The following is a 27267-nucleotide window of genomic DNA, read 5'->3' on the forward strand; positions in this document are numbered from 1 at the left end:
TTGGTTTACACGTAGCCAGCACTTGACAGGCATTTGGAAAGGGTAGAATTAGGGGAGTCAGCCATACTGGCAAAAACTTAGCAAACTTTCCCTTAAAAATTATTTGTACTGTCAAATATCTGTCATGGAGTTTAGACTCAGTACGTTTGCATGCTAGGAGCCTGTAGTGTCTTGAGTAGAGCCAAATAAAAGCTTATGCCACCATGTGACAGGGTGCACAAAGAGCTTACAGTGGTTAACATTGAGGCAGAGATCAGTGTGTAGCATAGAGTGTCTGCCTCTTAGCTCATGAGACAGCACAGAGTTAGTTTCCTTACTCAGGCCTAACATGCAGGGCAATAGACTTAGACACATGAACATGGACAAAGTGGGAGTGTGCATGGATACATAGACATACATACACAGTTTGATTTATGATTGTGTATACTTTTGTGCTAAAAAAACAATGGCACTTTGCAACTGCTGTGAGACAAAACACCTGGATGACACAGATATAGCTTGTGCTGCCCTACAGTAGGCCTCTTGGATCATGATTAATTAACTGTGTACACTATCAAGACATTACAAAGGTTTAGATTGTGGCTTGTTCTACAAGTAAAGTACTTTGTCAGGTTAAACATACAATATGCACTGGAGTTCTGCACAAATATTACAGAGCAGAATAAAAAAGGAGACTTTTGTGTAGGGAAATATTAAGTAAACTAATAATATACTGTAAGCCAACCAAAACCAAACTGTGGATGAGCAATGTTCTGAAAATTTCTTTTGGTATCATTTGAAGCTAATAAGAGACATAAATGTGAAGATAATGACAAACAAAAAAATAGTGATAGTTTGAGATATATTCGTAATGAGGCATATTTCACTATAATGAAAAACTTTTTAGTGAATTGTGAGGATTGTTCATAAATATGATAAATATAATTAAATCAATTGTAATCAACAATATTAAATATATAATATTATTGGAATAGACTGCGGCTTCGTTGACACTAACGGCTAATGCCAGTGTTTATAGTATTTTTCTGGGGGTAAACTGATCTAATGCAGTAAGATGGAGAGACCCAGTTTCTCTGTGGAGAAGGCCATTGAGTGTTTTATTTTCAAGTGCAGCTGTTCAAATATGATTGTAGCCTAGCCAGATTTTTTTTTTTTTTTTTTTTTTTATGAGACAGGGAGGAAAAGACGCACAATGCAAGGCCCTTTGGTGCACTACACATAAAATATACACTAGTGCAGTATACAGTCACACCCACACACACACAGTAATTTGCTCAGGGTCTGACACACACTCATCTTACCACCCAATCACTGACCCACACAGAAGACTCACAAAGAAAAGTCCCCCTTAGAATATGATTCACCCTTAAAGTCTTAAGTTGACTTATTACAAGTGCTATGTCTAAGAAGAGGAATAATATATATGGGCATTCCAGTGATTCATTGTCTGCTGGGGCTATGTACACAGTGCATTATACCCCCATTTTGCACCTATTATACTGTCTAAGACCATGAAAGGGGAATACCACCATTTCAGCTTTTGAATGCTTTTGAGACAGTGGTAAGACAGGTTGTTGTCATCAGCCATGAAGTAGAGAGAGTGGTTGTTGTCCTGCTTGACCTTACATTGTTATGTCACAGTTTTAACACATCTGTACAGAAGAATTTGAAATATGGAAAATATGAAGGTGTATCTACCCAAGCAGAGTTTCATAGGAAAATTCTTACTGTTAAGGCCGTTAAAATGTCCTTTCTTCATCACTGATATGATTCTGTGCTGTCGTAGTCTGAAGCCTCAGGACAGATTGTTCATATTTACAGTCATAATTACCATAACCACATTTCCGTTTCAAATGAAATTTTGAGCAAATCTTTTGCATAACACTGTATTTTATGATAGTCTAATTGCAAAGTTTTAATATACTCTTCTTCTTTGTGTGTGTGTGTGTGTGTGTGTGTGTGTGTGTGTGTGTGTGTGTGTGTGTGTGTGTTTGTGGTGTTCTCTCCCCAGGACTTCCTCACTGCCTCCTTTAGATTGGCTGCTGCCAAGCCAGTTTGGCCAATATGAATTGAAGATAGAGGTGCAACCCAAAGCCCACCACCGAGCGCACTATGAGACAGAGGGCAGCCGAGGAGCCGTCAAAGCAGCATCCGGTGGCCACCCAATCGTGAAGGTAATTTATTTGGGCATTTTCATACACATTTGGGTTGCTGTACTTACTGCCGCTCAGCCATCAAAGCTCTTTTACAGACCATACACTCAGTGTTTTTGCTCCATTAAACAAAATTCGAGCACTGATGTCTGTACCATACTGAGGATTAAATTCCCCTCTGAGGTCATGACTGATTTACTGTCTGCGTTAACATAATGCTGGCCGTGCATTAGTTAAGTTTGTCCCTGTGCACTGAGCACTTATCATCCAGCTCCCTCTGCCAAGACATCAACTCTTGCAGCCTTCGGTGATGAAATCGAACAATCAATTTGCTGAATGTAGCAGCAGCTTCCTGAGAGGCTGTTTTACAGTTTGCAGGAATTGCCCTCTGCACGTGACTGAAATAAGTTTTGTCCGCAGTTTGTACATGTAAACACCCATCACACTTGAAACAGAAATGTCAGTATTTGAATATTACTGATGCATGCAGCAGGATGCTGCTAAAAATCCTCTCATCTCCTTTTCACAATGACTTCAGCATCCATCTGTAGCTGTTACTAAGACTAATGCTGCATTATTGGACTATATTAGGAATTGTACAGTCTTACAACTCAAATATCAGCTGGTTGTTGTAAATGATCATTAGATTTAGGGTTTCATGTTACATATTTGCATGTGTGGATTGTCATGTTGATCCTCTCCCACAGTAATACTGTCAGTCAACCTGTTGAAGCAGGAAGACAAGCAGGCAGGCAAGAGAGCTGTCACTATAGCCCAGTAAGCTGCTCTGTCATTTGATAGCACCTGCGAGAGACTAGGTGAGCCTACGTAGAGCTACGGCTACTCTTCTCTCCGGGAGAGTGAGAGAAAGATAGAGAGAGAGCAATAGCGGAAGATTTCAGTCTCATTAACATTTCAAGAGGCCGTTGACAAGCTTCCTTTGTGTGTATGATTAAGGCAGGGCTTTAGAGCCGGGCCATGACCAGTGTTGTGGAACCTGACAATGGCTAAATTCAGACTGACAGTTCGGCCAGCTGACCACTCAGCCCAATAGGATTGCTAAGTACAGTCCACTATCCTCAGTACATCTTGCACCCTTGTATCTACTCTACTAGAATTGCAGTGGTGCCTACATTTTCTTTGTCAAATTTTACATTGTAGAAATTAATAGAAATTTTGTCTTCAAAACCAAAATGTGGATAAATGTGGATGAATGGATAAATCTTCAGCTTACTGCCACTGTTGGGTTTTGTTTGTTCATTGCTCTAAATACAGTATATTATCGGTCCCAAGTGCACTTCTGTGACACCGCACATGAAAAGTTAGTAAGAAATAAACTAGAAAAAAAGGGATGAAATTATATCTAAATGTATTATACTGTATTCTATCTATGGTAAGATGTGTTAAAATGCATTGAAAGCACAGCAAAATCTTTGTGTGATTATTATTATTTTTGTTATTATTGGGTGTGGCTAACTTTGGTTTTCATAGCTTGGAACTATGGATAGGAAGTAGGTTAGTCCTTAGGCTAACTCAGTCACAGCTCATTACGAACAATATGCACAAGATATAACAATTAAAAAATACAACGATGGAACACAACATTTCCTGAAACAACAATGAAGCCCAAATTACTGCCATTTGTTGCTTTAGAAACAGCCTATGTCCTCATGCATTCAGTCATGCAGGCTCCCTCCAGGCCAATCATTAACCATTTCAACCTCAGTTAGACCAAGATGCTATCCTGCCATATGTGACAATGCATAATTTAGCTGTCAGTTTTTTTTCAACCAGGCGTTTGCCATGCTTGCCCTCATTCCTCACCCCAGAGGGAATTGTTTAGTTATAGCAGTTTCTTGCAGGAGATAGCAAGTAGAGAGCTTATATCTTAGGTCAGACGAGGCAATTTCAAAGTTGATTCCAAACCCAGCTGGAATCTGGTCTAGAGTAACCTACAAGCTTAGCCCTGACAGTCAGTGCAGTCAGTTTGCCGTTAGGCTGAATACAGCAGATTCTGGTTGGTTTGCTATAGATAGAGATATAGATATAGATAGCTGGTATAGACATTCATTAGCTGTATGGTGATATGGTGATGGTGAGTATGGTGAGTGCTGATAATAAAAATCAGATGTATCACTGCTGGAACACACATTCGTGATCAAATTGACAAAGAGCAATAGGTTGTAAAGGACAGAGCGAGAGAATCGCAGACAGCATTTGCTTGTCATGAGCAGTGGTTTGCAGAGCTCCGTGCACAGAGAGAAAATGTGTGGGTGAATGAGTTTTATGAGACGGAGGGAGGAGCAAGTGAGTTTGATTAGGAAGTCCATTTTTTTTGTTTGATTGTGGAATATATGCTATAGCAAACTACAGAAATCTTAATCATTCTTTATACAGCTATTATACATACTGCTCCACTTTTTTCAGTATAGTAGCAGTTTTCAAAGTTAGAAATTTTAATACTGTGATATAGTATGCTAATGTCAAGCCATAATTTGCTAATCCAGAATTTACTCCAGATTTCCTGTATATTGAATGCAAAGTAACTCGCCTCTCTGATCTTTTACAGAAAAGTTTATGCTCCAGAATAATTTTAGGACATGTTGTACTTACACAAATCATCTCTGGGTCCCGACTTCCTGTTTAGACTCTTAAAAACACTGACAGTCAACATAAAATTAACAGCTGAAGATAGATAGTATCAGCACTTGTCCAGCAGGTCTAACAGTCAATCTTTGTTTACTAAATATCCACCCCTCTATTGTTGGCCTTCTTAGCCTCTTTTTGATGCATTGTTCAAAAAAGTAACATATTAAAAGCTCATTTCTTTACCTTGTGATCTCATTATTGTTTTTTATAGAAACACATTTACTTCAAAAACCAACACACACTGTGCTTTGCATAAGTGTTTGAGAACACACAATGAGATGCTGGATATAATGTCAGACATATGTTAAATTTAATGCTAAAAAGTCATAGTAGACAAACATTACTGGAGAGACTGACAAAGTCAGCCACGGTTTTCACCCAGTATACATTGGATATAAGGGGGTCAGACCACTTGAAACCGTTAACAAGCTTGCAGATATTATGTTTCCCAGGTGCGCTGTAGGTGTGAAGCAAGCTATTCCCTGGAGAATGACCAATGGTCAATGACCAATGACCATCATATGTGATTGCAGCATCTTTGCCCCAGAATTAGAATACCAACTTTAATAATTTTGGCGGCAACATTAAGAAGGACTTTGTTATAATGGAAAGTATTAAGTATCCCAACAAGATTTTATGTTTTGATCTAAAGTACAATGATACTCAAGCAACTACCCTCTCTACAGATTGTAGTTCTACGTGTTTTTGGGCTCTGCGGGACCTCGTATTCTCCTTGGGTCTTGAGTCTGGTGGCGTGATGTCACCAGATGACGCCATAGCTGCCATCTGGACATAGAGATGACTTCCTTTTGTGGCCACGCTGTTTCCCAGATCAATGCACCACTGAGCTGCTGTGTCAACAGAAAAACAAGAGAATGTCAGAGGAAGGAGGATTGGGGCTGGTCTTTTATATGTTTCATCTAAAATGTTTGTATTGTTCTGTATAAACAAAAAGCGTGAATTATTAAGATATCTTCTCCTTGGTGTGTTAATGCTAAATTCTTCTGGCCTTGCATTTTTCATCAGGCCTGGGACCTTTGGACACTATTGGTATCAGGCGGGGTCAGGGCATTGTCTGTTGTTGTTTCTGTTTTTTTTAGTTTTCTTCATCTGGCCTGTTTGAAGTCTGCAAACTAGGATTACTTGGCATAGACATTTGTATTTTGGGACAGTACAACAAAAGGTTGGAGCAGGTGGAGCATTCAGTAGCAGGGAATACCAACCCATATTACCCTGTATATTCCAATAATATACACTTGCATTTAACCCAGAGTCACGGCTGATAGTAGCAGTCAAGAACACAATTATGTGGGTATGTCACATTACATGCAATGAGATGCATGCAAATGCTTCTGTCACTATCATTTAAAAGTCATCTTTGGGTGGGAGCCCCAGCAGGTGTTTCACTCAACAGATTGTGGTCAGTCAGACTATGAGGCTACTGTCATAGGGCTTTTTGTCTTGTCTTGAAATTAATTTTTAGTAAAACAACAACATTACATAAAAAAAACATTAAAAAGTTAATCTTAAATGTACATTTCAAACTGTAAACAAGAAAAATGGATTAGCTGAATTATCAGCATCAAAACCACACAGAATTTACTGTAACTGTTAATTCAACAATGACAGCTGGACACTCACAAGGTTTTCTCTCTCATGGTTTTCTATCATTCTAACCCACATACACACAAGTGCACAAACACTTATTAGATAAATAACAATGTATTTTAAAAATTGTTCAATTAATATGTTATTTTGGAGTTTGGAGGGTTCCAGCAGCTGTATATTACTGAAGAGCTTTAGGATGAATTGTTGTTTAGCGAGGTAAGGAACTTTCAAAATTACTATTGAATGTGTTTTTTTTCCCTTTAGATGTAAAGGAAAGAAAATGTCTAAAGCATCGCTCACCATGTGACTCCCATCCAAAGGGTATTCAGGATGTTGTAGGATAACTATTTCCTCAGAGAGAATGGGTGTGTTAATTTTTTCAGCGTGTCTGTTTAGAATTTAATGGCTCAGTTGAGGAGCAGTTTTAAACCAGTGATTTCTAACCATGCGGTTTTTGGCCCCAGACACAGGATGTAGGAGCTGTACAGAAGTGTAGCCACAGAAAATATGAAGCAAATAAACCACTGCTGTGGAGCTGCTGTAGCATCAGAATTATTTCGATTTAGTTTAATGAGCTTATTATCATACTTCAGCTTGCTGATGTCGTTAACTGGTGCACTGTGTGTACTCTGCCACTTGTCCTGTATCATTTTGTGACCTTGCAACCAATTTAGTGTACTGTGGGGTGTATCATATTAAGGAGTAGACAAGCCATTGAATTTTATGTCACAGTAACTTGTGCTCTGGCAACAAAAATACATCTCACTTGCTCGGAATAAAACATGAGTCTGCAGGGTGTTGGGAGTTTGCCACCAGCTAATACTAAAAAAGAAAGATATGAAGGTGTTGACCAGCTGTTGATCAGTGATCTAAAGAGAGACTGGGTTCATATAGCATTGACTGGCAATGGTCTTAACAGTCAGCTCCTTATCTGTCTGTACTTATGGTAGCCAGACAAACAAAGGCCACAAAGCGTGACAGTGTTTACACTGAAGTGTTTTGACAGACATGATTCATAGCAGTGGGTTCTTTGAGGAATGCTGTGTATTTCTATGCAAAGACAGACACACTGGGCTAATGATATTGTTAAATAGCCACAGTGTAGCTTTGCAGAAGTCCATCAGTCAACAGTGTTTGTGCCGCTTTTATCCCTCAGAAGAATTACCACTTTTTCACGTGTTAAGCTCAACAAAATAGAAAACCTTCATCCAGCCCCTCATGAAGTATTGGTTGCCAGAGAAGTCTTTGAACTTTCTGATGGTTGAAACAAATTTTTCACAAACTAAAACTTTTCTAGAATGAAATATGTTCGCTACACAATAGCATACTGTATAGACAATAGACATTTTACAGACTTGGGAGCAATGTGGTTTTGTTAATGATGTGCTAGTGTTAAGAACATTGTTGAGGTTATTCAAAATTTGTGCAAGATCAGGTTGCTTCTCAGTATGTTGCAATATTGTTGACCATCTGACTTTTTTAAAATAATTGTACATTGCAGGATGGCTACATTTGTGCCTGGCTGTGCCATTCCTCAGGGGCTAGCTGCAGACCATAATTGAACACCTGTTGCTAGGAGACATATAAGTCCAAAGCCTCTCTGGCTGGCTGAGGTATCCTTGTGCGTATTTAACCAGCTTAATTGAGTGCTGCTGCACCCACACAAATATAAGGAGCCCCTCTGGTATTACCTGCTGGGCTACGGACAGGCAGGCACAACAGAAAAAGGCTAGCAGATGCAGTGAACAAACAATCACACTCACTCACATGTACACTACACAGTACACAGACAAAATGAGCCCAGACAAACACAGCATAGGACTGTTCTTTATTACAACACTAGTCTGAAAAATAAACAGTTCAACAGTCATTTGGAAAATATATTATGGCCATCTTTAAAACTGTTGCCACAGTTAATAAATCTAAATGAAGCTGTGGTGTCTGGTGACAAGGATGTGAAAGAGAATACGACAGAAGCTGTCCAAGACGGCCTAATATTTCCACCAGCTTGGATGCATTAAATGATTTTGATCCCAGTGCTTGAATGCATGGCCGTGACCTAATTACTGTCTCTCTCTGTCTCTGTCATTCACTCGTGCATTTTCAGTCTCTTTAACACTTTCCCTTATTCTGTCCATCTTTCTTTACCTCTGTCTTATCTGCTTTCTATCTTCTACTTTCTTGCCCTCTTGCTTTGTGCCACAGTCAAGCTTTTGTCATACTGTGACAGGTCTCTCTCTCCAACTCTGCATGATCTCTCAGTAGACTAGCTGCCATAATGCGGAGACACTCAGACAACAATACAGAGCCGTGCAGTGTGTGAACTGGCTGGAGCTAGTGTTGCTTTGCCCAAGGGCTGTATTTGATGTAAACATGTTGGAAGCTTGGCTCTCATTTGTTGTAATCAGGCTTAGCGCACAGCGAGAGAGAACCGTCACTGAGAGGGAGCGAAAGAGACAGAGAGGTGTGTGTGTGTGTGTGTGTGTGTGTGTGTGTGTGTGTGTGTGTTAGAGAGTGAGTGAGTGAGAGAGAGAGAGTGGGAAAGTGGGGGAGGATAGAATGGGGAATAAGAGGAATTGAGCTTGGACCAGTCTAGCAAGGCCATATACAGCCCTCATGCAGTATACAGTAAACGCTCCTGTGTGAGTGTGTGTGTGTGTGTGTGTGTGTGTGTGTGTGTGCGTGCGTGTGCGCGGGCGCATGCATGTGCGTGCGCATGTATTGACCTTGTTTAAACAAACAGTCAACCGGCCCCCTGGCTCTCTCTGCCCTCCCTAGTGTGCTGGGCAAACATCAAGCCTGTGTGTGTGTGTGTGTGTGTGTGTGTGTGTGTGTTTGTGTGTTTGTGTGTGTCCATAGATCCCAGGTTGTAGTGCCACAGTAGGGAAACCATTGCCAGATAAAATGGGCCCACTCGTGACCTTGACCACCATTGCTCCTGTTTTTACATCTGTTGCACACTCACTCTTTCTCTCTGTCTCTCTCTCTTTGCCTCTCTCACACACATACACACTCGCACACATCACAAACCTTTCCAAGGGCCACAGTTTACACCAAAGTCAATGTGCTTAAATCCACACGTTCTAACTAGCACACACTCTCTCTGACACAAGCTTCGGGGCTGTAGTTTACACCAATGTGAGTGTACATCGCTGCTCGCTCATACGCACACACACACATACACACACAATCCTGCATACACAGAGCGAGTCTCACCATGGCAACAGTGGAGCAACACAGAGAAACAACTTGGCAGAGTGAGGCGCTGGCTGTGAGAAAGTGTCGAGTTACGGTAGAGGGCTTGGGCTGAGGTAGAATAGAGGCGAGGACAGGGACGGACAGGAGAGACTGACAAAAGGGTAAAGAAGTCAGAAGAGTTGAAATGAGGAAGGGAAGTCAGGAGGATATGAGAGGGAAAGAGAAGAGAGAAAGAATAAAAGCAGAGGAGAGGATGAAATGAGAACAAGAGATAAACAGAAAATGAATGGCAGGTGTGATCATTGCAGATAGATGTTGATGAAACCCAGTATGTGGACAGAGAGTGTTTTGCTGCAGGGAGCAGGTGATTTTCTCCCTTTCAGCTGTGCCCATGCTAATATTTCATTATCAAAACTCCTCGCACTCAGATCAGCTCTTAGTACTGCTGTGTTTTTTTCGTGGGGTATTTTTTGTATTTTAAAGAAAAGTTAGAATGATTTGTGTGTATGTCTGTGTGCACAAAGCATTTTGTGTACGCAGTGATGGGAGATGTTTTTCCCCTCAGCTTGTTTGCCTTATTACTGGATCAGTGGAACAGATGAAGGCCGAAAATAAGCAGGGACTTTATTTAGTGGGAGCTGAGTATGTAACTGTATCCAGCAGTTTTATTTTAGGGGAGAGAGTTCATCCTAAACTCGATCCACAGGCAGAAGCAGCAGCGGCATCCGTAAGGTAGTTACAGGCTTGATCGAGCGCAGGCCCGGGTACATGTGACCGGTTTTAATGTCATTGTGGTTTAATATAAGAACTGATCTCTATCAGGCCTCAGTTACTTACTGACTGACCAGCTTGGCTCAGTGCAGTCTGGACAGGCAGAAAGGTGAGGAGTTAAAAGTGCAGAGACCACCCTCCTGTGGTATTTCACACTCAAGCATAGATTTAGGGGGTGGCAGAGGGGTGACTCAGGAATGTGAAACAAGTCAAGGGTGTGTGTCATGTGCATTTCACTGTTGAGAAGCCTCCTCGGCCAGGACCATGGCACTATCCATGTGTCCTTGTTTACGTCCTGCTGTTTGCAGGTGGTGCTTTACCCATTTCTGAGCTGAAGGTGCAAATAGGCCCCTGAAGTGTGCTTAGACTGGTGTTTGAGGAGCGCATGATATGATATCATTTTAGTCAGCATTCATTACACAGTTTTAATGCTGTCTCAGGGATGTAAAACATAGTGTCCGAGTTGGAAAGTCAATTGCATTGATTTGAAAATTTGGGATCAATGAAAACAAGTAAATTGTACTGAGGTATTGGAGAAACTAGAACTAAAAACTTTACACCTTCTCTGATCTGTTTCTTTTCCTGTTCAGCTTCCACCTTTTATATTAATGGGTTCCATGTACTGGGCCCTTGTTGCTAAAGTAAACGTTACTCTTGGAGCTAGCGCTGTTTTGTAAGGCTTAGGTTTGTTTAGTTATTGTTGAGTCAGTTTTTTTTTTTTTTTTTTTTTTAGAGTTTACATTTGTAAAGCAGCTCTATCTTTTCCAGTTATCTAAATTAATCAAATTCAACTGAATTGAGAAACAGATGATAATTGTGTGTTTAGTAACAGTTGTGACTGTGGCAGAGTGACTGAATTAGCCTGGCTGTGTGGTATGTTTCTGTTTGGCCGGGAGTGTTGATTCACTGGGACTGCTGAAGTGAGCCCTTTCTTTCTGGCCCTCTAATCAGGTTTTCCTGGTTGATTATTTGATTTGGAAAGAACTCCTGGCCTGCTAAGTGTATGTTTGTCAACACTCTGGCTCCACACCAAATCCCTCATGTGCAGAGAAATAGAGAAAATATAAGAGGACACAGAGAGAGGCAGAGATGAAGAGGGTAAATGGAAGGAAAGAAAAAAATCAAGGACTTTTTTTGTTTCATGGTGACAGTTCATAGTTTTGGGTAAAACTGACAAACTGGAAAAATAAATCTTACACAACTTCTGCTTCATTTAACACAACGTTAAACGTGTTTAACCTTGACAATTTGAGGGTCTCAAAAAGAAAACACAGATATCAAATAGGTGCCACTCTACTTTTAAATCATACAGCTGACTTTTTTTCCTCATTTTTATTCCCATTTTCCTGTGCTTTTTTTCCTGGTGTTCTAATTTACATCCGTGAAGCTTTTTCAGTTTTTTATGTCCGTGTAACGTCTCTCACAGATGCATTCCTCCAGACACTGTTAACTCATTTTATGCTGTCTGGAACACACATGGTGCTGTGAATAAACATGCCCTGATTAATGGACACACACACACACACACACACACACACACACACACACATATATATACATACAATGTGCATTACAGGCATGTGCACAGACACATCCACACACTCACTTCCACAGTGTGCAGACATGATCATAAAACAAGCAACACAACCCACAAGACTGTTGATTCCTGTGACTCCATGTTTCTTTGAATCCAGAGTAGTGGTGTCATTTATAGCCATGGATCCATTCAGGCAGGGGCGCATAATTACCTGTTAGCTTGTTACTAGCAGGATTTATGCTTTCATGTGGCTCTTAAGATCTAATGTGGTTTTCAAAGATGAACCTATTACTGGTTATTATAGGGGCCTCATTCTGTTCCGTTCGTGCAACTTCCCTCCGAATACATTTCATGCCCCACATAGAATAGTTTTGAACATTCAGTGGGTTGATTCCAGTTGGACAGGGATGATGGTGAGAAACGCAGAGTGACAGTTTAGACATTTGATCTAAGAAATACATGCCATCTGTGAGAGTTTACATGTGTTTTTGTGTGGAAGCTGCCTTATCTGGTCATCCTTCCTCTCTGGTCGTTTCATGCTGTCTCCTGCAGCAATCTCTGCCCTATAAGAACCAACAGCAGGCTCAAGATCAGGTATAAAACAGAGAGACACAGACACATGTCCATAAACAACACTAATCACTTATCTGTTTATTCTTTCAATCCAAACAACAGACATGCCTAAATCACTGAGATGTTAAAAACTCATTTGGAGGATGTCGTGAAGGAGTATCAACATACCTGGCTGGGAGTTTTTGATTCAAAACAGCCTAGAGATTGGAAGTCTTATATCCTATTAAAAGACTTAAGAAAAAAGAAGAAAAACACTCAGCATTTGGCAAAGTAATCACTGACTAAGAGTAAAGGTTTTAGGGATGTTTTGAAAGTCGTTCTGTCTAGTGTAAAATAAATTGCTTTTTTCATTTCAGTGCAAGGCTAATAATGTAAAGATTTGCTTCTTGTAGACTGTGCCAGTGGTAGTGTTAATTTTTCCCTTTGTGCCCATTAATTGTTTTTTTAAGTTCTCAATTGTAGACACTGCTTATCTATACTCAAGTAGCTAGATAAATAAACATCAGGTGGTACAGAAGGAAGACCTGTCTTAACCAGGCAGGTTTACAAGCTCAGTTGTTTTTCCCACAGCTCACTCTGATGCTATGTGTGGACTTGAACTTCTCTGCCAGACTTGTGTGTAGCCTTTAGTCTCTCCACTCCTGATCAACCTGAGACATGGGAGAACCACAGTCGAAATGACAGAAGTTTTCGATATAAAATTTGATTAAACGCAGTCATACATGTTGAAGGGGTTAGGTTAAGGTAATTGTGAACTCCTAACTAGCTGTGTCTTAAGTAGTAACAAAAGGTGTTTTTTTAATAATAAAAAAAAAGTAACTGATTTTCCCTTGTATTATTTTTAATTCAGCACTCTCTTGAGAATAAATGGGTCTTCACTGAGTTCAGCAGTGCTACCCTGTCTAGATAGCTTTTTATTTGGTTCAGAACAGTGAAGCATAATTAAGATTTAAGCTCGACTGCTCTGCCTGCCTAGTATAAGCCTCGGGAGGCGAGACCCCTCACTTAACCTGCTGTAAACACAGCATATTTCAGTTTTCCACAGCTCAGTTCAATGCAGTTACTTCCATACCTTGACGTCTTTCACCACAGGGGACATCGCAGAAGTAGCAAGCGAGAGAGAAAGAGAGGAAGTTGCAAAAGTGAGCACAAGATGCCAGTACATCCAATGACAGCGGTTCCCATGAAGACTGATTCTATTGCACCTTTTACCAGAGCTGGAAATAAGTTGTGTGCAATAATCCTACAGTAAACCACCACAGTTGAATCATTAGTTTCAGAAAAAGTCAATATTTTGAAACCAAGCATGGGTTTCTTTGGTAGTGCTTGTCGGCTGTTTTTCTCAGGTACATATGTTTCCAGGGCCTCATTGTGACCAATCTAAGCCTTTTTATTTTAGCTGATTTTGGAACAGCACATGACAAATCCAAAGCTACACCCACTGTCTCTCCTTCCACCCACCACACGTTTGTACCAAACATTGACACGGTGTGTGACGCAAACCTGCAGGGAGGAAAGGGTCAGTAGCCAGCTGTGGTAGGGTTGAGGCTTGGCAGTTCCTGGGGTGAAACAGCAATGAAAGACCTCGTTCTTCTCTGTTACCCTCAATGGCTGCCCTCCATTGGAGCTGGAGGTGTGGGTTTATGAGGGCAGTATGGTGGGAGTGTGTATATGCAGAGGGGGGGCATCCTGCTGTGACAGAGGCTGCCAAGTACAACATTACAACAGTAGTGGCATTGTGTGGCCTGTGTGTTTGTTCTGTCCCTCTGAGGAGGAAAGGTCCTGCTCTCCTTTCCATCTTCCTCTTGTCTCTACCCGACATGCAACACTTTTCCTTCATTGAACATCTCACCTGTCTGAGTGGAAACAGGGGTGCCAGCACTCAGGGACTAATGGAGAGAGCAACTGCTGCTGCTAGGTGCCAACCAGGTTGGCACGCATGAACCACCGGATTTGAAAAGGCCGTTGACATTTTTACTAGCATTTTTTTTTCCATTTAACCACAGTGTAACCATTAAAAGCGTTTTTATATGCATGAGACCTCACAGAAAGAATCAAGGGTCATATGAATGATGCTTTTTGTATAATTTAATGTCAAATTTAATATTTATTCGAGGAGTATATATCAGTTGAGCTCAGTAGATATTAATCTTCCACAGATTTCTACGTTAGTTTTTCATTTTTCCGGTTATGTGCTGTTGCGTTTTTGCATTTTAACAACATAGGAACATGTTGGAGATCAGTGTTCTTCTTTGAATAAGTCATTGAATATTTTGTCTGGTAAATCTATAAATCAACATTGTCATCATCATCATCTTGGCAGTGACTTGTAAGCCATCATTTATTCTTCTTTTGTTAATTGGTATGATAATTTAGTACACTGGCTTTTTGTGCTTTTTATAAATTTAAAGCCTATTCAGTGTTGTTGTGTTCTCTCCCTTTTCAGTGAATACAGCTTCATTTTTTCTTGGAACAGTTGACTGGACCTGGTTTCAAAGTCTTAAGGTTTTTGGAGGTAACACTGTCCTGCAAAAATCCTGTTAAGGAGCAGACTTGCAAGGGGAAAAAATTATAAGACTATTAGTAGAAAACATCAGTGTGAAACTGGTCGGAGGCCAAAGGGCCAGATGAATCTCCAGTGGCCCTGCCAGAAATATCGCAACACCCTCGACCTGACATTTAGATTCCCTCCAAAAAAAGTGGCCTTCTGAAGGCAATGGAAATGAAGAGAGTATTCCTTTGTTCACACCTCTCATCTGGATCATAAGAACTCACATCTGTTTTTATTCTGTTTTTCTATCTTTATCTGTCATGTCAGCTCATTGGCTACAGTGAGAAGCCTGTCAACCTGCAGATGTTCATCGGAACAGCAGACGACCGTTACTTGAGGCCGCACGCCTTCTACCAGGTGCACCGGATCACCGGGAAAACCGTAGCCACAGCCAGCCAAGAAATTATGGTCTCAAGCACCAAAGTTCTCGAAATTCCTCTCCTGACCGAAAACAACATGTCGGCCAGGTAGGTGTCAGAAGCACTTCAGGGTTACATTACTCAGTTATGAGCTTACCACCATGAAGGAAACCCTATCCAATGAAAAAATAACAACATTTATGATTATACAGCGTTGTAACATCTTCCAAAAGGGATTTTATAGATTTTCTTAATTTAAACCAACAGGAGAGTCAGGCGCAGAAGAAAACTTTGAGGGTTTCCCATGGAGCAGAGAGGGATTTTCTCATTTACAGTTGTAATAAATCATATTCACAGGCGTTTTTAATTTGTGATTCAACACTTAATTTGCCTCTCATTGCCAGTCTCCTGCTGGACTTGTGGTTGGTTTTTATCACTCCCAAGCCTTCTCTGCTTAAATATATCTCAGATGATTGCCTATCCCAGTGGTGCCGTATGGGGCCAACTATTTTCCCTCTATCTTGCAGTATCGACTGTGCTGGCATCCTTAAGCTGCGGAACTCAGACATTGAGCTGCGGAAGGGGGAGACGGATATAGGAAGAAAGAACACACGGGTCCGTGTGGTGTTCAGAGTGCACATCCCTCAACCCAACGGGAAGGTGCTGTCACTGCAGGCTGCCTCCATTCCTGTGGAGTGCTGTGAGTGTCAACTTCCTTGCCTGAGTCTCACACAAATGCTCACACACCCAAAAATATTCATTCAGAAAACCACGTACAAGAAAAACAAACACATACAAACACACACACAAACTTTTTCACACACTTCTTGATTAGAAAGCTTGCACCCTGACAGTTAAGGATGTTGATTTAATCTATTGTGTCCTCTCACTTGAAGTCACTTTAGATACGAACATCTGATAAGAGTTAAAAATGTAAATGCTCTACCATTTCTAGCCTAGCAGTTACCTAATCTACATATCCCAGTACCATAGCTCTGCAATGAATACTACCTTTTTTGTTCAGGCTGAGGGAGAGTTGTTGGTGTGAATCTGTGGTCATTTTCCAGGCTATATTTTTGACAGTTTTATATGAAATTGCATGATATTATTAGAAGCTACTATTACATTGCCTGCTTATATTGTTGTACATCCATAGTCCACACTAAAAAAACAGACTGCAGTGTGAATGAACACAGCTCAGCAAATGATCATCCTCTTTTCTCCTCAACCCCTGCTGCGTCTCTCCCAGCCCAGCGTTCAGCTCAAGAGCTGCCCCAGGTTGAGAAATCCAGCCTGACCAGCTGTCTGGTCAGCGGGGGAGAAGAGATGGTGATCACAGGCTCCAACTTCTTCCCGGAGTCCAAGGTCATCTTCCTGGAGAAAGGCCCTGGTAAGTGTCCACACAGCAGCTTAGCCTTGAACCACCACTACAGAAAATGTGCCAACATACATTATGTAACAAAAGTATCATCATTCATTTTGTCTGACAGACTTAACAAAAAACAAACTTTGATTGTTGTGAATTTGCTCAAGTCAACAGAAGGTTTTTATAGAAGTCATGGTTGATGGATGTCTATGCTCCCTTTCAGTCTTCAGTTCACTTATCTTTTTCCCTGTCCAGGGAAAAATATATAAATTGCTCTAATTTCAGTTTTCATTTATTGGTGCTAAAGCCACATTTTTTGGCTGGACTGGCCACAGCCCAGCGCTGCGTCTCCGAATGTCCATGACTGAGTGATAGAGTTGAGTTAGTCATGAAGTTACACCATTTGTCGGCCAAGTGTTGGACTTTTTCCACTGACTGTTGCTCTTTCAATTTGCTCTTTTCAATTGCGCACAAACATTTTGTATTGCCTCATCAGGGGGCATTTTCAGTGGATCCACAACAGGTGTCAATCTGTTGTCTTCAAAATACGTGTATGTGATTTTGTCAAAGGATGTCGCACTTACTGACTTACTGACTGACATGTAGTCTTAATCGGCTGGGTTTCAGTCACTATTTCATACTTGTTCCATTGACAACAGAAACGGAAAACATTAGAACAGTTTTATTGGGAATTCAGCTGTTTTATGTGAGTTCAGACAGTAGGAGAGAAGCAAACAGATAACAGACCTGAAACTAGATAGAATGCAGATAAGATGTGGTGACATCAGGAATATGCTAATTAGGTCATTACGTCATTTAGCAACTTTTCCAGGAGGCTTTAGCTATCCTTTATTGAAAGTAGTTGTTCCATAACAATTTTTAACTACATCCTCAATTTTGCACGTTGACCATGTGCAGTCCAGCCATACACTAGGATTTGACCTAGTCATGTTGTGTTACTGCAAAGAGGTCCATAATATCTTCTGTATCTTTTGTATTCACATATTGATTTTCTCTCTGTTGTTTCTGTGATATGACCACTATTGCCACAAGAGGATACAAAGATCTGAATCATAAATCTATTAAAGCCAGCCCTGAATTCTAGTAACAAAATTGTTTTGTGTGTGTTTGTGTTCTCAGATCACATCTATCCTTATCTTAGCCGCAACAAGTCCTCTATTCCCACAGGGCATTTTGTTAAATGCCAAACAGATTTACTGTATGTCTGCTGGTAATGTTGTGTGTCAGGTCATCATGAGACAAACACTCAGATCATGAGGCAGTGTCAATGTACGGTCTTGATATATCCTGGTACAGACATTATGTTACAATTTTTTCCAATATTCATAAAATGGGTGTACTGTTTTGTGACAATAAAGTAAACATATATATAGTAATCCTACATAAATAGAGAAGGTAGGAAAGACTTTGTTTATATCATTGCTATCCAAAAAACACAAACACACATGCTTTACAGGACAGTATAGTCATTAGATATGGTAATTTCATAATGAAATACACAAAATAGATGCATGCTTTGTCTCACCATTGTATTTTGTCATGAACATCAACTCACCCATATTTTGTCTCACACTTATTAGCAAGTGTGACCTGCTAAAAGAAGATGATAAGTGAGGGAGAGCATATGTGCAATATTTACAGCAATTACAGTCAGTGGTGTTTGCTGTTAGGAAGCCAGTGAGGATCACTGTCACTGCACTACCAACTCTTGCTGGCTGCTTGCACCACCTGTGTGGAGAGGGTGGGAGCTTGAGGGTTAGGATGAACGCAGAGTGACTCTCTGTTTCCTAAAACCAGTATTTTTTACTTTAAAAGTTGCTTATATCTGCTTAGCAAATACCTAGGCTGAAGAGATTACTTAGTTAAACTCCCTGTGCTATTCATCCTGTTTCTTTTAAGTCACTCGTCTTTCTCTGCCTTATCTTTTTTCTCTTTTGTACACCACTCTGTAATCAAAACACATGTAATAGCTGTTCCCTGGGATGGAAATTTTAAATGGATAACATTTGTTGAGCCAGTCTCTGCCTGCCCGAGGTACCTTTGTGATGTAGAGCAACAGAATCAAGTTCACACATGGCAGAAAGTTGAGTGGTGAGGTTTTTGTTAGCGAGAGCCATTCCCAGAGGAATTTCTTTAGCTCTTTGAGGTGTACCAGGTGAAGCATGGCATAGAAAAGTAGCATGGTTGAAACAACTCACTGATGGTCAAGTCTTTATAGACACAGCAGCAAGTGGAAACCTTAGGGAGGTGCATCTTGGGTAGGGAGGGAAGCTGGGACCCATGGTGCATGAGGGCAGTGGACTGTGGAAGGAGACAGAAAGAATATGAAAGGGGAGGGGAAGATGATGTTGATTAGGTTGTGTAAATGATCCCCCTCATCATGGCTAATCCTCCTGCTTTAGTGCAGAAAGGCACTGATTGGAGTAAGTACAGGAATGGAAGAAAAGAAAGAAAGAGAGGCAATGACAGATATTTTTCCACCATCTCTCATAATTGAAAGACAACAGTAGATTCATGAGGAACTGCAGAGACTGGCCTATTGTTGCTAGTACACAGAGATAAACTATATAAAACTATATATAAACTATAAAGTATTTGACTATATGCAGAAACTGATTCAAGCAGTTGTTCATGTGAGATCATATTTTAAAGCAGATAAACATAAAATAATAATAGTTTGGGTTTGCTGCATTTTGGTATGCATGGCTTTAGTATGATTCCTGTATTTTGCTACCTTTACTTTGGTCCTCAGAACTTCCTCAGTTCCTCTTGTTTTTTCCAGCCTTAAGCAGTGGTCTGATAATCATCTTTGAGGAAAGAATGGAAAGAGAAAATATATCTGTTGATTAATAATTTTATTTTGTTTTTTGTTTTAGGTTACTTGAAGTAGTAGTTAGGGGACGAGAGAGTATAAAAGGAAGACAGATAAAGGGGAAGGTCGGGGGCCCTAGGAATTGCTGGCACTGTATTTATATGTAAACTAAACTTAGAGTTGTTTTTGTTTAAGGACATACATACATACATACATACATACATACATACATACATACATATTGTTTACTTAAAACCAAGAATAGTTGTTTGGGTTTCTAGACTTCATCAAATATAAATGTTAAAATTAAGTCCATAATTGGTATAAGTATTTCACCTTAACAAGGATAATTGTTTATATAAAGGAGTGGACTTTAAAGTCTATAGCAGTGACGGCCTTGAATAGTGACTAATACAGCATGTGTATTCTGTAGTGACAGTGTTGTTTCTCTTGTAAAAGCTAAACAACTGTGTGCTTTTACAAAGATGCAAAAGGCATCAGTTGTAACATAAACAGTAATTACCTTCTTTATTTTTGTTCAGTCTTCCGGCACAGTGGGTCCACATTCTTTTCCCCACTGACTGGGGTGCATAGTGTGTCTGGATTATCCGAGTCATTGTCTTAGTGTGGTATGAGGTTCCTGTCAGTGCTTGTTGTCTGACAGAGCATGTGGGGCCCTTGCTCCTGCTTGTTGAATGTCAACAAGCAGTACTGCAATAATGCACTGCTGTCAGCTGCAAAGACATTCAAGGTCATTTGCTCATTGGAAAAAAATACGCCGTCATTTAGGAGTTAAGCTTTTCCTTTACAATGGAGAGAATCTCTTTAGGGTTATGACTGCTTTATGTTGATCACTACAACTAAGGCTAATGTTAGGCTCAGATCAGAACAGATAAATCACTTACTTAGAGCTACGGTAGAGTGGGGATTTTCGTAGAAAGCTGAATAGCCTGAATGTAACAGGGCTTACAGCTGAGCACTTACTTTGTTAGAATCTACATATAAGCCAGTCCTCTCTGCAGACATGTTGCAGATGCCTGACAGTGGTATTTGAGGGAATCCTTTGGGTTTTGAGGAGAAGGCCATGCAGGTGCAGAGTATACTTGCACCATTTGAGTACCATGAAACAGGCAAATGAATGTGCCTCAACTGAGAGCCTATTCAGTACTAACTTAGTTGTCAACGTTTTTATTCTTCATGATGCTGTGATGACTGTGATTCCTTCCAACCACACTGCAAGCCTGTCAGTGTTTTCACCCCAACTGCTTCCCTTCAAGCAGCTGCCCCAAAGATGTCTGGCCAAATAATTAGATCCCTCATAGGAAAACTGGAAAGGATGTTTTCTAGCCAGAAACCTGGCAGTGTGTAAAGGCATTTTAAAATAAATACAATTATTCCACTGCTCTCTCCATAATTTTAACCAGGCAAGACAAACAGCAGGATATTTGGACATTTGATTACTATTTAATAGCTGCTAAGATTTTCTCCATGGGGCTTCTGGGCCTTTAAAAATGACATCATTTTGATGTCTCTTGGTACCCCAGAACAAATTGAAATCGTGTGCTTTTCTGAAGCTTCATCTGGTTCTTAAGCCCTGTCTGTTTGAGAAAGCACTGTACACTGACATCATCTTTAGGAAAACAGAAAATAGAGAAAGAGCTACTCCAGATGGGGAAAGCTACTTTGAAAAATATCACTGTGCTTCAACAGAGGTCTAAATGAAAAAGCTTTAGTAATAGGTGATCATGTGTGGCCTGGGTTTCTGTGCTTCTGTGTTAGCTATCAATTTTACAGTAAATTATATTCATTTTCACTCCACTAAAATATTTTTTTATGCCTATTTTAAAGTTGTATTTTCAAGTTGCATGTCTGGATGATTTAGGTTGCATTGTCTAAAAAATAGAAAGTATGTGAGAATGTGATAAAATGCTGCTGTACTCTGCGTCATCACAATTTTTGTGATTTTGAGAGGAGAGTGAGAGGAATGATGAACGAAAAAAGATGTGAGGGTCCAGTATGTACAGTAAAAGGTTCTCAGATACATTGTAACTTGTGTGTAGTGTATTTTCCTGTTTATGGCACTAGGTTTATTTACGCGTCTTTTCTTAAACATTCCTTTTAGATGGACGGCCACAATGGGAAGTTGAGGCAAAAATAATACGAGAGAAAACTCAAGGAGTAAGTAGTCATTTATTTGCCTGTGCAGTAATTCTATAGCATTTTGTCTGTAATATTTGCAGTGAAATATATTTGTTTGTGATAAATGTTTGCGCTAGTATTTTTATTTTAATATATGTAAATTGCAAGATGTTTTGTTGGCATTATGTGTTTGTAAATGATATCAAATGTTTTTCATAGTCGTGCATCGTGGTAGATGTTCCTCCCTACCACAGTAAGACTGTGGGCTCAGCTGTGCAGGTGCAGTTTTATGTCTGCAATGGCAAGCGGAAAAGGAGCCAATCACAACGCTTCACTTACCTTTCAGGTGAGATGAGAGATTCTAAAGAAGGCCATCAAGAATTTATTTTTATAGATTATTTTATTATTATTTTAAATTCATAACTGCAAAATTTAAAGACAAAATCCTTGGGGAACAAAACAAGTCAGACAAGGTAGCAGAGTTTTGCTAATCTCATGCTGTTTTTAGATGCTAACGTATTTGAGACCTTAAGTAATTTTTCTTCAACTAATTTTACAGACATTTACATGAAAACATTGTCTGAAGCTTTGCTTTATATTCCTTTGGGTGTATTACTTCTTGCTGTACTGAAGCTCCCAAGGCAATGGCAAGGAGTTTGACTGACAGCAGAGACAGTTGTAACGTGCTCGCTGTGTTGCAGGCTTCTCCACAGGGGTTTCACTAACCCAATTTCTCTCTTTCTCTCTCCAAAGAAACCATTGCTGTGGTTTAAAGGGGGCTCTTCCACTAACAATAACATCGGCACCTGCCAACTGTTTATTTTGTAAAGCCTCCTCAAACTTCCAAGCCAACTTTTTTTCCTCACATGCACTGTATTTGCATGGGGTTTTATGATGCAAATCTTTTGCTATCCAGGAAACTTTTACTATACATAGCCCCTGAGTTGTGGTTTGATATAATTATTTTAGCAGCAAGGAAACTCAGTGCTCATGATATTTTGATCTTAAAGTTTCCTCAATGTTTTTCATTAAAATCAAGTTCCTGCCTTGCTATTTGATATTGTTATTGTATTTTTTTTTTCAAGCTAGTCAAACTGAAAACACCGTTGGCGGAATATAATAGCATGTGAGCATTTTGTGCAACATATCCAAACCCTGACTTTTACCGCAACAGTGTGTATGTTTGTGTGTGTGTATACGTGTATAAGCAGCCTTGCCCCTCCACCCACCCAGCCTTTCTGTTTGCAAGCACGCCCACTCGGCACAGGCAGTTCCTGTTTTCCCCGTTTACAGATTAGGGCAGCCAATCAGAGCAGAGTACAATAACCCTGCTCTGTCAGTCAGGCTGGGTCGCTGACACCACTAGTGTCACCATGGACACCGCCTGCTTTATTGTGGCAAGAAAAAAAAATTCAGTCAATCTGTTGTGTTTCATGTTTCATCGTGGGCTGAGCTGCAAAGGCCATGGCCCAATTTAAGGATGAATTCTAAGAAGGTTGTCTGGAAAACACTTGAAAACATGAAAACACAACTAGAAACATGTTTACAGTTAAAATTGGGGAGCAAAATAAGATCTGTATTTTGAAATTGCTGCATTGTCAGACAGGCATCAATATTTTTCAAACACTTTTCAGGGAAAACACTGCTAAACCTCACATGGTTGTGTTCAATTTTGAGGCTGTATTAATGTTGCATTAAAAATGAGAGAACCCTGACTTCAATTATAAACAACAATAATTTAAATCTACAGTATATTACCCTTCCCTTGCCCTTGATATCCATCTGGCTCCATTTTCAGCCAGAATAAACCCCGTTTGGCCTTTTTGTGCGTCTTGCCTCTCAGTCCCACAGGCATGACGGGGGTGAGTAGAGGGCACGATCAGTGAACTCGTTTGTTCTGTTGGTCTGATCTGGGCTGGGGGGCACTCAGCTCCTCTTCCCACACAACATTTCACATGATGGCACCCAGACTGACAACATATGCTCTCCCTCTGATTCAGAGCTGGATAAAAATAAAACTCACTGTCACAAGGCACCAGATTGGGAAATAGGTTACCGATTGGCATAGCAGTGCTGTGAGCTCTCACAGTAAAAGGGAATGGCCCCATTTATTATCAAAATGTCACTCCATATTTGGGAGGCTTTTTTTTTAAGGAGGAGACTCATTTCATAATCCATACATTTCAGATACTGTTCACTGCTTTGAGATTCTTGTGACTGGTTTTTCAGATTGTACTGGACTTATTTCACCTTTAAAGCCACAGACTGAGAGAATTAGTGGGGGTTGAGAATGTGGAAAAACCTGAAACACCTTCCTTTTTTAGCTAGTTGAAGTCTCTCGACTAGTATACCTGAAGCAAAAATAGCAGTGACACCATCAATGTTGCAATGTAGTGACTTGACAAATTTATATATTGCAAGGCTTTTCTTTCTTTCTCTTGTTGCAGTATTTGATTGACGAACATAACTGACAATGTGGCTTTTCTCTTTTGTCTTGTCTGTCTTTCCTCTTTCATCACATCTCTCTGTGTATACCTCTTTAGTCATGGTGAAACAGGAGCACAGAGACGAGCTGGACCTTCCTGCAGTACCCCCTATGTCCATGCCCCTGGCACATGCTACCAGTCTGGTGCGCACCCAGCTGCCTTCTCCTGAGCAGGGCCACCCATCGGACAACCTTCTGTCCAGCTCCCCTCACGGCCTGGCCACGGGCTCTGGACCTGGTCTGCTACCCCTGCAGGCCACCTGCCCCTCCCTGGGCTCCCCGTCTTTCCAGCACCTGCCTCACCTCCAGAGTCGCAGTTTGCACCACCCCCCTGCAGATTGCCACATGACGTTCCACCCGAGCTCTGCTCCTGCTCCTCTTTCTGCTCCTCCCCGGCCCTCTTACCAGCCTATGCAGCACAGCCACAGTCATGGTCATAGCCTGCCCTTCAATGGCCAGTCCAGCCTTCCTCCTCAGGGCTATGAGAGGATGCCCTTTCAGCAGAGCCCCAGTGCAGCATCACACCCAATGGGTATGGGGATGGTGTACTCCCCCTCCCCTTGCTCCTCACCATCAGCTCCCTCCTCTTCAAGCACCAATCCCATTGCTGGGTCTCCCCAGAGCCAGCAACCCATGCTCTCCCCCTCGTCCCCACACCTCCAAACACTTGGAGGCTATCACTGCTCTCCAAATCCCACCCAGGTTCCCACTTCCAGTGGTCACCCCCTTGTAGGGCAACACTCCTCCCAGCTGCAGAGGGCCATGGGCTACCACCCAGTAAGTCAAAGGTCAGCCTCTTGCCCCACACCGTCCAGTGCTCCTCCACCACGGATGATCCCCTCTCCACACTCTGGGCCTTCCTCCCCTCAGCTCCACTCGCTGCCCTACCAGTCTCCCACCTCCTCCTCCCCTACTTCAGGCGGCAGTCCTCTGGGGCCCCTCCAACAGCAGCCTTCTCCCCAAGCTACAAGTCCAGTCATGGCCAGTCTCTCCCCAGCAGCAGCCGGCCCTCTGGTTCACCCTCTAAGCCCTCAGGGGCCCTTCCCTTTGGACGGGGAGAGGCTGAACATCAAGCAGGAGCCCGAGGACAGAGAGCCCACTTTCCGCTCTATCGGCCTGCAGGACATCACGCTGGATGATGGTAAGACTACTACAGAAATGTCATGCTTTTTTTGTCTGATAAGCAGGAAATCACTGAGAGCCATTGAGGGCAATAGCATCAACCAGTTTTAGAAATACCTCCCTTGTATACTTTTATTGTTCAGTAAGTGAGAACGAAGCGCCAGGATGACAATGAAAATTTTATTTTATTTTAACTTGAATCTCATGGAGGCAGTCACACACAGGCACATAGACAAGGCCAATCTGAAACAGTTAAAAACAATTAAAAGAGAAGCTGGATCTCAGACAAAGATTCTCAGTGGACACCCACTGCCCCCCCATCGACCTTTGTTTCTTTCCCTGTGTACAGTATGTCCGTCTTGCTCTGTGTGTCATTAAATGTCTCTTCGACTCTCATTCTTCAGTTTTCTGTCAATCCAGTCTTACTGCTCTCATTATCACATTTTCCTTCCTGACCCTGTCCTTCTACATGAGATATTTAGAGCGCACCCATCTGTGATCAATCTCATTTACAGTCTAAAACAAGCGACCGCTGAGGGATTAAATTTACCCTACAATATGTGACTCGCAAGATAAATTTGTATCTGATGATGTAAAACAATACAGAGCACCAGTTGTTGTATTTTCAAGAGGCTGAAACCTTGATGCCTGATTAAGGTGATAGTGTTTCATCTGTCATTGCAGCGCACAGTTGTATACACAGGTTCATTACTGGGGGGTCCAGTGACTTAGTATTGGATAACATAGACACAATAGGACTGATAACTATAGTATCATATTAAAGGGCCTAATTGTAAATCGCTAAGCTTTTATATCTCTGGCAGCAGTTTGGAGATTAATTACACTTTGTGTTTTTTGACTTCTTGGAACTGGGGAGAGGGAGAGGATTGCATCATTTTGTGCTACATGCTGAACACGGAGGCTACAGTTGTGTGCTGCTGCAGTAATTACATCCTGTGTGTGTTTGTGTGTATGCGAGTGAGAGTGTACGTGCGTTAACATCTCTAATTAGGATGCTCAGGAGAACTTGTTGACTTAACAATTGACCATGGAGTCAGCACATGCATTTAGCAGCTTTTTTCTCTCATCCATGAACTCTACTTCTTTACTGAAAATATGTTCCTTCAAGCTGTTCTAAATCATCTACCTCCTTATCTGCCATTCAGAGCCTCGTCTGGTGTTTTTTGTTGACCCCAGTGCCATATTCAAATCAGGGTTGTAAAGGTTTAGGGTTAATAAATAGCCCAGTGAAGCTGTGTCAGGTAGGTGTGATAATGTGTGCTAGCAAGGGTCACCCTAATTAACACAGGGCTATTGTCAATAAGTCACGTGTGAAAGACCAACAACCACTTCATTCATCAGTGCATAATACTTATGCATACACACACCCTAATACACATTTAAGCATGTTACCTGTGTAAAAAAGCCTGATGACAAAGCTTTTTCGTCAGACTCGTTTTTCACAGCCTCACATGTGAATGCATGTGTGCAAACATTATATCTGTTTACTTTTTCACATAAAACCAGTGAGTCAGATTTAGTCGGTCTCTCCCGCTGTCACACAGGCACAGTCAGACACACAGCCGCTGTGAAAGTAGCTGGCTACGCTCGCACTGAAAAAAGTGTGAGAAAAGTTTGTGAGTGACACGGTTCAACCGGGAATGTAAGCTCCCTTTGAGCCTGTGGCTAAAAATAGCTTTCTGTGCCAGCCCAGCTCTGTAGGCCATATTTTGAAGTAGCAACGTGGAGCTTCACCGAGCTCTGAGTTTTAGGAGGTCGCAGCACACTCTCTTAAGTAGATCACATTCACCCCAGTTTGACAGACAGATAGATGAGGGTAGACAGACATATGCAAATGTACCGCAATTGCACGTAGATTCATATAATATAAAAGAGGTACCTTTATGCTGGCTATCTATAGAC

At 41.2% G+C, this 27267-nt stretch overlaps 1 protein-coding gene across 3 annotated transcripts in view; it reads left to right on the plus strand.

Moving 5' to 3' along the window:
* Positions 1-27267, plus strand: part of nfatc3a (nuclear factor of activated T cells 3a) — a 63622-nt gene that overhangs the window by 24161 nt on the left and 12194 nt on the right. For 2 of the 3 annotated variants that reach the window (XM_023411959.2, XM_023411961.2), the window contains exons 3-9: positions 2012-2174; positions 15308-15507; positions 15927-16099; positions 16649-16789; positions 21721-21776; positions 21957-22083; positions 24281-25363. In XM_023411959.2, coding sequence (XP_023267727.1) covers positions 2012-2174; positions 15308-15507; positions 15927-16099; positions 16649-16789; positions 21721-21776; positions 21957-22083; positions 24281-25363 — 1943 coding nt within the window. The remainder of the gene's footprint in view (positions 1-2011; positions 2175-15307; positions 15508-15926; positions 16100-16648; positions 16790-21720; positions 21777-21956; positions 22084-24280; positions 25364-27267) is intronic. The other variant, XM_023411962.2, reaches the window with a different exon arrangement.

The sequence above is a fragment of the Seriola lalandi genome, unplaced genomic scaffold (assembly GCF_002814215.2).
Source record: "Seriola lalandi dorsalis isolate HSWRI2012SDOR001 ecotype SW California unplaced genomic scaffold, Sedor1 jcf7180002054474, whole genome shotgun sequence".
In the NCBI taxonomy this organism is placed as follows: domain Eukaryota; kingdom Metazoa; phylum Chordata; class Actinopteri; order Carangiformes; family Carangidae; genus Seriola; species Seriola lalandi.